This window comes from Camelus ferus, chromosome 22, assembly GCF_009834535.1.
Source record: "Camelus ferus isolate YT-003-E chromosome 22, BCGSAC_Cfer_1.0, whole genome shotgun sequence".
In the NCBI taxonomy this organism is placed as follows: domain Eukaryota; kingdom Metazoa; phylum Chordata; class Mammalia; order Artiodactyla; family Camelidae; genus Camelus; species Camelus ferus.
In genome coordinates, this window is record NC_045717.1 from 19,879,782 (window position 1) to 19,894,967 (window position 15,186).

A 15,186-nucleotide genomic window follows, 5' to 3' on the forward strand; every position below is an offset into this window, starting at 1 on the left:
TCTTTATTAATGATTTTACATTTATTATATTTATTATGATTTATAGGGACAGTGTAGGTTTCCCCCAGCCTGAATTGTTTAAGTTGAATATACTGAATGCTCTGCAAGAGGACATCACCCTTGCTACCATTTAAACAGCAATATTCACATGCAGGGTTTACTAATACTGTTTCCAAGTGAACTATTTTGCAAACACTGAACAACTATGTCACATTTCAGAAAGTATTTGGGGGGAAATTTTCCTTTTTTTGTTTTTTGAAAAATTTCTCATAAACACTGAAGCATGGATCATTTGTTGTTTGCTTCTTTTTAAAATTTTGTAACACACTAGGAATCTCACATGAGACACTACTTCTTATTGTGAGTGCAACTCACCTTAGTTTTCTCTCCTGGTTTTTGTATTGATCTTCAGTGTCATGATCTTCCCATGTTTTTCCTAAAATGTAGACCCAGAAAAATAATTCCGAAAGTTTAGAAAAACTATTAGATTCTAGGTCCATGCCTAGAGCTGTGACCATGCCTAATTTCCTTACCAATATTTTTCCTTTTCCACATCCCACACCTTAGAGCAACACTGAGCAAGAACAATTCATTCTCGAATTGATAAGGTGAAGAAATGTTGTTGTCCTTACCTACTGAGGCCAGATTCCTGAAGGTTTCCCGCATCACATCTCTGTAGAGTTTCTTCTGTGAAGGACCCAGTAAAGTCCACTCCTCCATGGTGAAGTTCACAGCCACATCCTCAAAAGTCACTGAGTCCTAAAACATCCCACACATGTATACAGCAGGATGAGTGAGACTGACAGCACTGGACATCTGTACTGCATTTACAGGAGGGTTATGTCTAAGTCTGTCTTCCCCAAACATTTATCTATGATTTGATCATCAAAAACTTACTCTATCCACTTACTTCTTCATAAGATTAACAGCATCACGAACACATGCAAATTATTTACACACTTTTACAGTTGTCTTACTACACCTTATTCCTGTCTAATAGCAGAGTGCACAGCATGTTGGGGAATGATGGAAATGCTATACAAATGAAACAAATATCATTTTAAGACCAATAATTCTTTGTGAGAAAAATTCTTTCATCTTCTTCCTTATTATCCATCTGTTACAGCACTCCAAGAGGCCAAAGGTCAAATCTGTATAAGGTTTCAATGAATAAAAACAGTGAAGAACTGGAAGTTTTATTCTTCTAGTCCTGTTACCCAACGTTAGAGTCCAGGAGGCCTGTTATAATCAAACTTTTAACAAAGCCCTGCTGGCTACATTGTCCTGAAGTCCCCCAGGCTATCAGAAGTGATCAGATGCAGCTCCCTAAATGTATATATTCCTAGGGGGAAGCCTTGCTTTTAACTTGTGTAATGTTTATCACAGACATAAGTCTTTCCTTCTTCTTCTGATATGACTGATTTAGAACATTATTTGGAACCCAGAGCTCAGACACGAGGAAAGGGCATGGCAATTTAGGAAAAAAAATCCCAATACTCACCTGCCTCAGGCTGCTTCCAGCCATTTTTTTTTTAGAACACACAGTGAAATAATGTGCCCAAAGAGCTCTTTCCTGTCAGTCCCTAATAGTGCACCCTGGGCCTGGCTGCACTTGAGGAACATGTTAAGAGCTGCAGATTGCAAAGAGTTCACTGAAGTCCACGATGGTTTTGATGGAGAATGAGTCCATGATTATAAAATACATAAAAGTGTCAGGAGCACTTTCCTCCAAAAGAATATAAAACCTCCAGTCTCCAATTTCAAGAAGAAGCTATTGTAGATGGTGCCCTGCCAACTTCTGGTCTGGAATGTAGGGAACTTAGAAGCCATCATTCTTCTCTCACAAGAAGAAAATGAAAAAACTTGAAAAGAACAGTTTTTCTTAGATCCATGAATGCACTGAGATCAAAGGGCAGACCAGTGTCTCCAAAATTGGGAAGGAGAAAAGGAAGAGGGAATTCTGAAATATTCCCTAAATATTCTGTTCTTAACAAAGCCTATACTCAAAAAAAATCTATTTTACCAGAGTCTAATGCAAAGTCAAAAAATAACAAAAAGACAGAATAAAATATCCATGAACCCCAGGACAATGTTCTTCAACAGAATCTTTAAAATACACATAATGGTAACACATAAAGGAAAAATCAGAAACAAATAGTAAAAATAAGTGAATTAATAAACACCAAAATTTCCTAAAATTAATGGTAGACTTCAAACTATAAATACAGGAAGCTCAGTGAACACTATAAACTTGAAAACATCAAAACTGCACACCCAACTACAGGTGACCCTTGAACTACATGGATTGAACAGCATGGGTCCATCTATACGTGGATTTTTTTCAATAAATAAACAGTCAGCCCTCCATATCCACGAATGAGGATCCCACATATACGAGGGCCAGCTATGGAGCTTGAGCATCTGTGGATTTTGGTGTCCATGACAGGTTCTGGAATCAATCCCCCAAGGACACCACGGGACGACTGTGTATCGTATTCAAACAAGTGAAAAATCAAAGACAAAGAGAATATATTGAAAGAAGCCAGAGGGCAAAATACATCTTAGATATAGAGAAACAAAGATTTGAATTAATCGGACTTCTTTTCAGACACTGTGCAAACAAGAACAGAGTGGAGTGAAATATTTAAAGTTATGAAATTAAAAAAAATTTACCTAGAATTCTGGGTCAAGCAAAATTATCCTTCAAAAATAAAGAATAAATAAGGACTTTCTGAGACAAAAATTGAGGGAATTTATCATTAGTACACCTACTTTGAATGAATGTTCAAAAATTTATCATAAAGAATGTAAATGATAAAGGTGGAGGATTAGAAAAGGAATAAATTATGGTGAAATATCTTTAGTATTTAATACAGCAGATGGCACTTTGTTTAAAGTAATGTTAGCAACAACGTATTTCGTAATAATATTATAGATAAGTGAAATAAATGACAGCAATGTGACAGGGATGGGAGGGGGGAATTGGGAACAGTGTGGTATGAGGAACTTGCACAACCAGTGAAGTGGTATAGTGGTACACACATACCTTGAAGTTATTTTGGGTTTGTTTCCAGACTGCCACAATAAAGTGAATATGGCCATAAAGCAAGTCACATGAAGTTTTTGGTCTCCCAGCACATATAAAAGTTATGTTAACACCGTACTGTAGTCTGCTAAGCGTGCAATAGCATTATGCCTGGTTCTTGGAAGGGTTAATAAAACTGATAAACATCTAGTCAAGATAACTGAGCAAAGAGGGAAGACACAAATTATTAATATCAGAAGTGAAAGGAAAGGGAGATAAAAAATGAAAAAGGATTTGATACAAGCCAACATTCACAATGATAATAAACTAACAATAGAAGGGAACTCTGTTCTTGAAAAAAAAAAAAAAAAGCTACAGGACACCTGTAGCTAACATCATACTTAATGGTGAGAATCTGGATGCTTCACTGGGAATGTAACAGGACAAGGAAGCACCTATTCAATGTTGCACTGGAAGCTCTAGCCACTGCAGTAACAGATGAAAAAGAAATAAAAGGTACGCAGACTGGTAAGCAAGAAAGAAAACTGTCTTTGTTCTATGGGACATGACTGTCTATGTAAAACATCTGGAGCATCCACACCACCAGACAACTCCAGGAATCAGTAAGAGTGTACATATCCTATGGCAAGGTCGAAGGATACAAATGTCAACTGCTTTGCTATAAACACACACAAAATGTATTCAACTGATCTCTGACAAAGAAGTAAAGGCAATTCAATGGACAAAAGAAAATCTTAAAAAAAATATTGCTTGAAGTAATAGCCACATACAAAACACATACACATACACACACACACTCACACACATACACACAAAGGGGAGGTAAACATAAGTCTTTCATAAAAATTAACTCAAAATAGATCACTGATCGAAACGTAAAATGCAAAAGTAAAAACTCCTAGATATAACAGGATAGAAAATCTAGGTGACCTTGTCTTTAGTGATGAATTTTCAGATACAACACCAAAAGAAGAAAAGAATCCATGAAGGAAAAAAATGATGTTTTACTTCATTAATATGAAAAACTCATGCCCTGGGAAAGACAAGTCACAGACAAGGCTAAAATCTCTGTAAGACAAAGTTTTGTTTTTTTTTTTTTTGACAAAGTTTCATAAATGACTGGTATCCCAAATATACAAAGAACTCTTACACTCAAGAGTAAAAACACCAACAACCCAATTAAAATAGATCTGAACAGACACCTCACTAAAGAAGATATACAAATGGGAAATAAGCAATATGAAAGCACACTCAGGACAGAAGGAAAGAGATGTCGCTACACACTTACTAAATGGCTATTAGATGTGAAGCTGCAGGTGACCCTCGTTCACTGCTAGAGGGAACATAATTTGGTAAGCCTACAATGGCAGACAGGAATTTCATGTCAAAATTAATTATACTCATACATATATAGTAAGATCCAGCAATCACACTCCTTGGTATTGACCTAAATGAGCTGAAACCTTGTGTTTGCAAAAAACCTGCACACGAATGTTTGCCTGTGCTTTATTCATAATTGGCAAGAATTAGAGCTAAGCAAGATACTATTTAAGAGTTGAATGGATAACAATCAGTGGCATATCAATATGATAAACTATTGTTCAGTTAAAAAAAATGAAATGAGGTATCACGCCATGAAAGCACATAGAGGAATCATAAAAGCATATCACTAAGTGAAAGAAGCCCATCGACATGGCTACATTCTGTATGATTTCAAATGTAAGACATTCTGAAAAAGACAAAATTATGAGCTAGTAAAAGATCTTGGTTGATAGGCATTTGGGGGATGGATGAATGAATAGGTGGAGCATAAGGGATTTGATGGAAGTGAAACTACTCTGTATAATACAGAAATGATGGATATATGCCATTAAATGTTTGCAAACCCATAGATAATATAACAGAAATAGTCAAGCATAATGTAAAACTGCAGACTTTAACACATCAATATTGGTTCAGCAACTGTTAAAAATGTACTGGAGTAACATGAGATATAAAAAGTAGTGCAAACTGTGTGGATGCAGAGGGGTTGGGTGGGAAGTACTAAGGAAAAGAATTACAGGACCACAATGTTCAACAGATAAAGGAATCCAAAGGAAAGGAAAGCAAATACACTAATTGGCTGAGACAAGCAGACCGCTTCCTACAGTTCAAAAGGAAAACCCACATTCAGAAAGTTAAACACATTCTTAAAATTGTGGTGCAGACACTCCTGATGGAAACAGGACCCCTAGAAGTGAGTCAGTCCCCAGTGAAGAAGGGTAGGCCCCCCCCCCCAAATGAACTCTGGCAGCTGCAGGTACTGTCCTCTTGCCTGACGGTGAGCAAGCCCCTCCTCCCCCAGGCTTCCACTCTCACCAGTGAGGAATTTCTCAACAGGTTCCGACCCAAATGAACTCCCACAATCATAAACACCCTGTTAAGGAGAAAGAAGAGCTGATGGTCACAGACTTCTCTGTGCACAAATTACACTAAGTGCACCTTCTTTATAGATGCAACACTCAAACATACTGCTTAAAAACGTCCAAGACTAAGGAACCGTAACTACAACCCTCTAACCCCCATGTGCACTTGGTTCCCCAGCTTTCCAGGGCTCTGTAGTTTCACCCCCTTCCATGGTGAAGGTGACCAGGTTGGGGGGGGAGGCGCCCCAAGAAGAACCATCGGGGCCTCCAAGTACTTCCCTTTGCAGGCTCAAGAGGACCTTAACTTGGGTCACTGACCATAGTCCTCCACACTCCACTAGAGTTATTTGGGATCTACTATAGTATTTTAAATGACACAAGCCCAGTGTTTGACAATCCAGCAAAATCATTCAAACCCAGTATTTATTCGGAAAGGACGGAAGACTGTAAGGCACTTCTACTAGTTCAACAAGCAAACCCCAAATATCTATTTATCTGTAAAAGAAGATGTCAGTTAATTATTATTTTCACGGTAACACACTGTAAATAATTAATCACATTTGAACACTTTTGATTTTCAAGTCTAAGCCCTGGAATTTCTATTGAAATCATCCAAAAGGAGAGTACACGTCTCAGAAACTTCCTACACATTCTTAGAAGAAAAAATTCTTAACAAATGGAATGTAACATTGGAATATTTTATTTTTGCTGAAATTCACTCTTTTTTGTCCCTTTGGAAATAACTTATACTGCATTTCAAGCTCTATTAGTTAAATACATTTTACCTCTATTGAAAAACAGACACTTAAAATAAGTGAATAAATCTTTTCAAGGTGACAAACCCAGAGGGGGCAGTGCTTACAGGACAGATCACCCTGGAAAGTTTCAAAGAAGAGCCTCCACCAAAGGACTTCCCATAGGGTGTCTGTTTCCAGGAAATAAACTTGGAAGAGAAAAGATTTCATACGATATATTCCGGGTGGTTATTCTCTGCTTTTTTCTCACGTAAAATATCCACTGACCAAAACAAAAAAAAAAGGAGGAAAAAAGAAAAAAGAAAAAAAAAAAAAACAAAAAAAACAAAAGACAAGCCATCCATGGCTCTCTCTGGAAAAGGATAAGTAGTTAAGATCCGGAGCCTTTTTGAAATGAACCCCGGAAGACGAATAGTTGATAAGGATGTTGTGAATCAGTGTGGGAAAGAGTGCTCTGGAAATGCGGGGAGCGATCTGGAAATTCAGTCACTTATTACCAGCCCTACAGAGAACTACTCTAAGGGACAAGCTCGTGGATTTAAGACTCTGTTTCCCAAACATTTGGAAAACTCAGGAGAAAAGTGGTCCCCGCTGGGTAAAAAGGAGGGGTTGATAACACAAATCCTTCCACGCACGAACCCCGTAGCCCGAGTCAACGACTGTTCCCTGATGACCCTCCCCCGCGGTCACCACACAATGTGGAGGAGACGCGAGGCTGCCGGCGCAGAGCTGCCCAGAGAGGCTCCGGGGCCGAAATCACCGCGCACAGTGACGGGACAGGACGCCCGGGGCCCCGGCTGCCGGCCTCGCCCCGAAGCTGCGAGCCGGAGGGGACTGAGGTCCAAGCGGCGTCCCCCCCACGGGTCCGCAGACTCGAGAGAGCTGACCGCGTGGGGGTCCGGGCCCTCCACGGCCGGTTCCGGCTGGTTCCAACCAGCCCCGTTTCTCTCCGTTTCCGCACCCTGGGGCATCACACTCACCATTTCTAGGTTTCCTGGGTTTGTCTGAGTCCCTCCTAACGACTCCCACGACCCGCGCAGGACACAGCGCGACACGGGCAGAGCCACTTGCGACGGTGAAGCGCACGTTAGTGACCCTAGAGGTCAGCCTGAGCGGGAGGCAACGTCCACGCCGGGACGTGCGTCACACCACCCACCTGCCCCAGCGGCGCGCCTGATTGGACAGAATATACCCCGCCCCCTCGCGCTTCAGTGACCTCCTGCTGGAGAAGGCGTTTCTCTGTGACCGGTAAGCAGAGACTGTTGCCGCCTGGCACGTTTGATTTTAAACAGAACTTTTTCTTTCCTGGTCTGACTCTGATATCTTCCCGCAGCTCTTTGGGCACTGGGAACTCCATGTGAGGTGATGGATGTACCGATTAACTTGGAAATTCTTATATGCCTAAGAGGCTGGATTGCAAAACTCTTTTGGGTTGCAGAACCCTTGTTGCATTATTAATTTATCTGAGCAACTTGATTAAGATGTTATGCACCCAGTTAAAGTGTACATTTTATGGTTCTCAGTGTATTGGCAGTCATCACCACAGCCAATTTTTGAAAATTCCCCTCAAATGAAACCTTGAAAAGAAACTCCTCTGCCCTTTAGCTATCACTCCCACTATTCCCAACGTCTTCTTCCAACTCTAGCCCTAGGGAACTACTGATCTCCTTTCTATCTCTAGATTTCCCTATTTGGGGCTTTCATATAAATGGAATTATATTATATATGGTCTTTGTGATTGACTTCAGTAACTTAACCATAATTTTTTTTCAAGGGACAACCATATTGTAGCATATATTATTAATACTTTACTCATTTTTGTGGCCAAATAATAGTCTATTATCTATTCATCCATTAATGGACATTTGGTTTGTTTCCATTTCTTGGCTGCTTTGAGTAACTTTTTTTTCCCCAATTACCTATACTTTTTTTTAACTTTTTTTTTATTGAGTTCTAGTCATTTTACAGTGTTGTCAAATTCCAGTGTAGAGCACAATTTTTCAGTTATACATGAACATACATATATTCATTGTCACTTTTTTTTTTTGCTGTGAGCTACCACAAGATCTTGTATATATTTTCCTGTGCTATAGCATATAATCTTGTTTATCTGTTCTACATTTTGAAATCCCAGTCTGTCCCTTCCCACCCCCCGCCCCCTTGGCAACCACAAGTTTGTATTCTATGTCTGTGAGTCTGTTTCTGTTTTTTATTTATTTATGTATTTATTTATTTATTTATTTATTTATTTATTTTAGATTCCACATATGAGCGATCTCATGGTATTTTTCTTTCTCTTTCTGGCTTACTTCCCTTAGAATGACATTCTCCAGGAACATCCATGTTGCTGTAAATGGCATTATGTTGTCGGTTTTTATGGCTGAATAGTATTCCATTGTATTTGAGTAATTTTTATAAAATTCATGTACAAGTTTTCTTCAAGCATATGTTTTCATTTGGGGGTAGTTTCATAGATGGATAACTGGTCAACCTAGGTTTAATTATTTATGAACTCCTAGAACCTTTCCCAGAGTGGCTACACCATTTTATATATCCACCACCAGTGTATGAGAGTTTAAATTTCTCCATATATCTTCAACAAAACTAAGTACCTTATGTTTTCATTCTAGCCATCCTCATTGTAGAGCAGTAGCCCATTGTGGTTTTGATTTCCATTTCCTTGATGACTACTGATGTCCAGCATCTTGCCATATACTCTGGACCACTTGTCTGTCTTCCTTGGAAAAATGTGAATTCAGTTTCTTTGCTATATTTAAATTGAGTTGACTTTTTATGATTAAGTTATAAGAAGTCTTTAAGTATTTTTGATATAAGTTCCTCATGATATATGTAATTTCCAAAATTCTTCCAGTCTGTGGGTTGTGTACACTCTCTTGCCTTAAAATGTTTACTTTTAATTGCATTAATATATGTGCAATAAAAAATTTACATTCTCATCATTTTTAACATTGTGAAACCAATCTCCAGAACTGTTTTTGTCTTCCCAAACTGCAACTCCATATCCATTGGAAAACATTTGAAACCTATAGCTCGAATCAGATAGAAGTTAGTCTGTGGTGGTTTTGAGGATACTCTTTTTTTCCAGTTTTATTGAGATATAACTGACATATCGCACAGTGTAAATTTAAGGTGTACAGCATAATGATTTAACTTATATACATCATGAAATTATTATAAGTTTAGTGAATATCCATCATCTCTTAAAGATACAACATTAAAGAAATAGAAAAAAATTTTTCCTTTTGATGAGAACTCTTAGGACTTACTCTTTTTTAACAACTTTGATATGTAAGATACAGTGTAACAGTGTAACAGTGGTGTTACATTTATCATGTTGTACATTACATCCCTAGTACTAATTATCTTATAACAGAAAGTTTGTACCTTTTGACTGCCTTCATCCAATTCCCCCTTACCCAACACCCTATCTCTGATAATCACAAATTTGATCTCTTCTTATGAGTTTATGAAAAATAACTGACCTACAACATTATGTTAGTTTCTGTTACCCAACATAGTGTTTCAATATTTCTATACATTTCAAAATGATCACTAATATAAGACTAGTTATGATCTGTCACCAAAGATGTAACATGTAATTATTGACTATTTCCCACGCTACATATTTCATACCTGTGACACATTTTGTGATTCTAAGTTTGTATCTCTTAATCTCCCTCACCTATTTCTTTCCTCACTCACCTCTCCCTTCTCTGCCAACTACCTGTTGGACTCGGTATCTGTCACCCTGTTTCTGTTTCATTATGTTTGCTCATTTGTTTGGAGTCCACAAATAAGTGAAATACAATACCTGTCTTTGACTTATTTCACTTAGCATAATACCTTCTAGGTCCATCATGTTGTTGCAAATGGCAAGATTTCATTCTTTTTTATGGTTGAGTAATATTCCTAAACATGTATTTATATATACACCACATCTTTATCCATTCATCTGCTGATGGACACTTAGATTGCTCCCCTATCTTGGGTATTGTCCCTTCTGGCCTGCCAAGTTTCTGCTGAGAAGTCAGCTGATAGCCTTATGAGAGTTCCCTTGTACATAACTTGTTGCTTTTCCCTTGCTGCTTTTAATATTGTTCCTTTAATTTTTGCCATTTTAATTACTGTATGTCTTGGTGCAGTCCTCTTGGGATTGATCCTGTTGGGACTCTGTGATTCCTGAACCTGGATGTCTGTTTCCTTTCCCAGGTTAGGGAAGTTCTCAGCTGTTAGGTCTTCAAATATGTTTTCTGCCCGTTTTCTCACCCTTCCTTCTGGGACCCCTATAATGAGAACCCCTATAATGATTAGTACACTTGATGTTGTCTCAGAGGTCTCTTAAACTGTCCTTAGTATAGTCAGTTTACAATGCTGTGTCAATTTCTGGCTTACAGCATAAGATTGTCCTACATTCCTTACATTCATAGGCCTCCTTTCCATTATGAGCGTTTGCATGGTTTTGAACAGAAGAACTGGGACAATCGAAATCTTTACTATGATTTTTACATTCATAAAGTTTCTCTCTGAGTTCTTTCACAATTTCATAATGAACTGAGACAATCAAAGGCGTTCCCACATTCCTTACATTTATAAGGTCCCTCTCCAGTGTGCTTCATCACGTCTTCAAAATTTGGTGTTAGAACCAAAGGCTTTCGCACATTTCTCACATTCATAGGGCTACTCTCCAATATGAGTTCTTTCATGGTTTTGTAAAGAACGCAGGAGACTAAAGGCTTTACTACAATGTTTACATTCATATGGTTTCTCTCCAGCGTGAGTTCTTTCATGGTTTCGTAATAAACTGGGACAATCGAAAGCCTTCCCACATTTCTTGCATGGATGAGGTCCAACTCCAGTGTGTTTAATGTGGAGATAATTACTGCGATCACATTACATCTTACTTCTTACTAATAGTAGGGTCTGGAGCACGTTGGGAAATGAGAGAAATGCTATACAAATGATACAAATGTTACCATTTTAAGACCATCAAAAAATATTTTGTGAAGAAAAATCTCTTTCATCTCCTTCCTTTTTACCCACCATGCATAGCACTTATGAGGCAGAGGGTTAAATCTGCACAATGTTTCATGAATAAGAACACAGTGAAGAAGCCTTTTCTTCCATTCCTATCACCAAAACCGAGAGTCCAGGAAAGCTGTAAAAATTTTAATAAGCTCCAGCTGGCTGATTTGGCCCTAAAGGTCTCTAGGCCGTTAGAAATAGTCAGATGTAGATGATGGAATGGAAATATTCTTGTGGGCAAGTATTGCTTTTCACTTGTGTAATATTTATCACAGACTCAGTTTTTCCTTTTTCTCTGTGTGATGTGATGCACTAGAAAGCTAACTGGAGCTTAGAGTTCAGACACTAGGAAGATGGCATGAAAACAGCCCACGAAATCCCTACACTTGGGGACCACAGGGCCGCCAGGGCACAGAGGGAGACGATACGTCAGGAGAGCTTTTGATGGCAGATCTAGAACACTGTGCCCATGCCTTTCTAACTCCGAGGAACAGGTTGAGAGCTGCAGATTACAAGTGTGTTCACTGAAAATCACAAGGGTTTGATGGTGAACCTGCTCATGAATATAAAATACATGAAGCCTTCGGCAGTGCTTTCCTCCTAAAGAACATAAAATCTCCATTTTCAAATTGCAGGAGGAAGTGTTTCCTGATCAGCCATTCTACAGGCTGCCCTGCCAGTCTCCCTAATTCCAAGCTCCCACAAGGTAAACAGGGAACGTGACAGTTTGACCCCTGGGCATAAGAATCCCTTAGCTGATGACAGCACACATTGCCAATAGTGTATGAAAGGGTTTGTTTCTTAAATAATCGATGTATCTGAAGAAAGTAAGGCAGGCCTCTCCAGCACATGGCTTCACCAAGCAAGGAAAGGTATCTGGACCTTCTAAAAATTAAAGTTAGGGGCTGGGTTAGGGTGAGGGTTCACACACAAGAGCAGGGTCTTAAGAGGATTGCATCTCTTGATACTGCCAAAGGAAGGAGGACCAAGGCTTTCTGATCACTTTGCATAGATGTGGGTAAAAGGGAAAAGAGGACAGATGAGGTTTTAAAGCAGTCAGCATCAAGTATCCAAAACTGAAGCTGGAGACTTCCAGGTTCTAGTCTGGCATTTAAAAAACTTAGAAGTCATCATTCCTGGCCTAAAAGAAAACAGTGAAAAAAACTTGAACAACTCTTCTTAAATCCATCAAAGCATTGAGGTCACAGATAAAACACTCTCTCCAAAACTGAAAAAGGGAAAATAAAGGTGGCATTTAAAAATAAGCACTGGGAGCCATGGACGCGAGCCACTGCCAAGTGTGCTGGAGCAGAGGTGTGGTGGGGGTCCAGCCAGGACCCTGCCGGCAGGGGGCGCTGCCCTGGGATCTCCCGGAGTCCCAAGTCCCGCCAGCAAGATCTGAGTGCACCTGCGGGGCAACCTGTGGGCCACTGGTCACTTCACGAGCAAGAAGAGCCTGAAGCCCTCCAGCCCATTCCTATTGGGGACAGCTCCTCACATCTCCCTGAGGGACCAGAGCCTGCAGCTGGGTCATGATCTGCTCAGGATCCTCCTGCAAAAGAAATCTTGGGGCATGAGTCTCAGAGACCCAGCACCTCACACCCAGTATAGGAGGGAGCTGGTGCAAATGCTGCAGAAGCAAGGCCATGAGTCAGGAAGACATTATGACCACATGGCTTGACTGTATCCACCGAGGGAAGGTCCTGAATGGGATACTGGTCGTGGCCCCATTCAGATGTAAATCGGGGGCTCAAAACTCTGCTGCTCTGTTACTGTGATTTCTGGCTGGGTTGCCAGGAATATTGCCAATGCAGACACAAATCATGTCCCTGCTGTATTTCTTGCTTCATTGTTCGAGTTGTGAATAAAACCCTGCTCTTTCCATTAAAAACAAAACAAAAACAAAACCAAAATCTGTTCTTCACAAGGCTTGTACTGAAAACAATCTATTTCTCCAGGGGCTAATACAAAGGCATAAAACCCCACAAAACAAAAAACAAACAAAAAAATCAAGACAGAACACAAAATCCATGAACTGCAGTGATGACAGAAGGTTTAAAATACACAAAATGGGAATAACTGAAAGAAAAGATTCACAGAAAGGAAGCTAAAAAATTAGTGAAGGAATAATCACTGATTTTCCTGAAATTAATCATAAATGGCATGCTGTGGATCCGAAAAGCTCAGAGAAGACTAAACATCAAAATGCATATGATGTATATCATACTCTAGAGAAAAATCAAAGACAAACAGAACATATTGAAAAAAAGCTAGAGGGGAATATCTACCTTACTTATAGAGAAAAAAGACGAATTAAATCAGACCTCTTTTCAGAAATGATGCAATCAGGGAGAGAGCAGAGTGAAATATTTAAATTTTTGAAAGGAAAAAACCACTCTACTTTTCAAAACCAAAAGCTGATCCTTAGAAAATATTAATTATAATAAAATTGATTAACATCTAGTCAAGATAACTGAGAAGAGAAGGCGAAACAGAAGTTACTAATATCAGAAATGAAAGGAGGGGGAAATAAACATAAAAAGATTTGATACAATCAAAACTATAATGAGGTATCAAAACTATAATGAGGTATCACCTCACACTGGTCAGAATGGCCATCATTAAAAAATCCACAAACAATAAATGTTGGAGAGGGTGTGTGGAGAAAAGGGAACCCTCCCACACTGTTGGTGGGAATATAATTCGGTGCAGCCATTATGGAAAACAGTATGGAGATTCCTTAAAAAATCTAAAAACAGAGTTACCATATGATCCAGCAATCCCACTCCTGGGCATATATATGGAGAAATTGCTAATTTGAAAAGATACACACCTCAACGTTCATAGCAGCACTATTTACAATAGCCAAGAGATGGAAGCAACCTAAATGTCCATCAGCAGATGGATAGAGTCAAATGGATAATCGGGGTCATTACCACTGTAATAAGATGAAATATTGTTCAGTGAAAAAATGAAATGAGGCATCAACCTGTGAAAACACATGAAGGAAACTTAAAAGTACATTGCTAAGTAGAGCCAATCTGGAAAGGCTACACAAGGTTCCAAGTATATGACATTCTGGAAAAGATAGTATTATGAGCCAGTAAAAAGATCTTTGGTCCTGAAGGTAGAGGTGAATGAACAGGTGGAGCCTAAGGGATCTTGAGAGAAGTGAAACTACCATATATGATACAGAGATGATGGATACGTGTCCTTAAGCATTTACCAAAACCCACAGACCCTACAACACAAAGCCATTGATAATGAAAACTGTGGATTTTAATGCATCAATATTGGTTCAGTAATTCTAACAAATGTATCGCAGTAATACAAAATGTATAAAATAGTGCAAACTGTGTGGACGCAGAGGGGTCAGGTGGGAACTACTAAGGAAAAGAAGAATTACAGGAACACAATACTCAACAGATAAAGGAATCCAAAGGAAGGAAAAGCAAGTATAGGAATCAGCTGACATAAGCAGACCGCTTCCCTATAGTTCAAAAGGAAAACCCACATTCAGAAAGTTAAACACATTCTTAAAATTGTGGTGCAGACACTCCTGATGGAAACAGGACCCCTAGAAGTGAGTCAGTCCCCAGTGAAGAAGGGTAGGCCCCCCCCCAAATGAACTCTGGCAGCTGCAGGTACTGTCCTCTTGCCTGACGGTGTGCAAGCCCCTCCTCCCCCAGGCTTCCACTCTCACCAGCGAGGAATTTCTCAGCAGGTTCCGACCCAAATGAACTCCCACAATCATAAACACTCCGTCAAGGAGAAAGAAGAGCTGATGTTCACAGACTTCTCTGTGCACAAATTACACTAAGTGCACCTACATTATGGATGCAACACTCAAACATACGTCTACACCTAAAGAAACCACAATTACAACCTCAGAAAGAGAATTACCGAATCGCCTCGTCCCCCCACCCAGGTGCACTTG

General features: G+C 39.4%; 1 protein-coding gene across 10 annotated transcripts in view; it reads right to left on the bottom strand.

Annotated features, from left to right (window-relative positions):
• Positions 1–15,186, bottom strand: part of LOC102507686 (zinc finger protein 709-like) — a 41,667-nt gene that overhangs the window by 24,819 nt on the left and 1,662 nt on the right. For 5 of the 10 annotated variants that reach the window (XR_004314309.1, XR_004314307.1, XR_004314308.1 and 2 more), the window contains exons 1-3: positions 7,187–7,369; positions 633–759; positions 376–436 (exon numbers count right to left, since the gene is read on the bottom strand). Coding sequence is in view for 7 of the 10 variants with exons in the window: in XM_032465544.1 (XP_032321435.1) it covers positions 376–436; positions 633–759; positions 7,187–7,189 (191 nt within the window). In the remaining 3 variants the exon portion in view is untranslated. Of the gene's footprint in view, positions 1–375; positions 437–632; positions 760–7,186; positions 7,373–15,186 lie in introns of those variants that run through there. The other 5 variants (XM_032465543.1, XM_014556527.2, XM_032465545.1 and 2 more) reach the window with 4 other exon arrangements.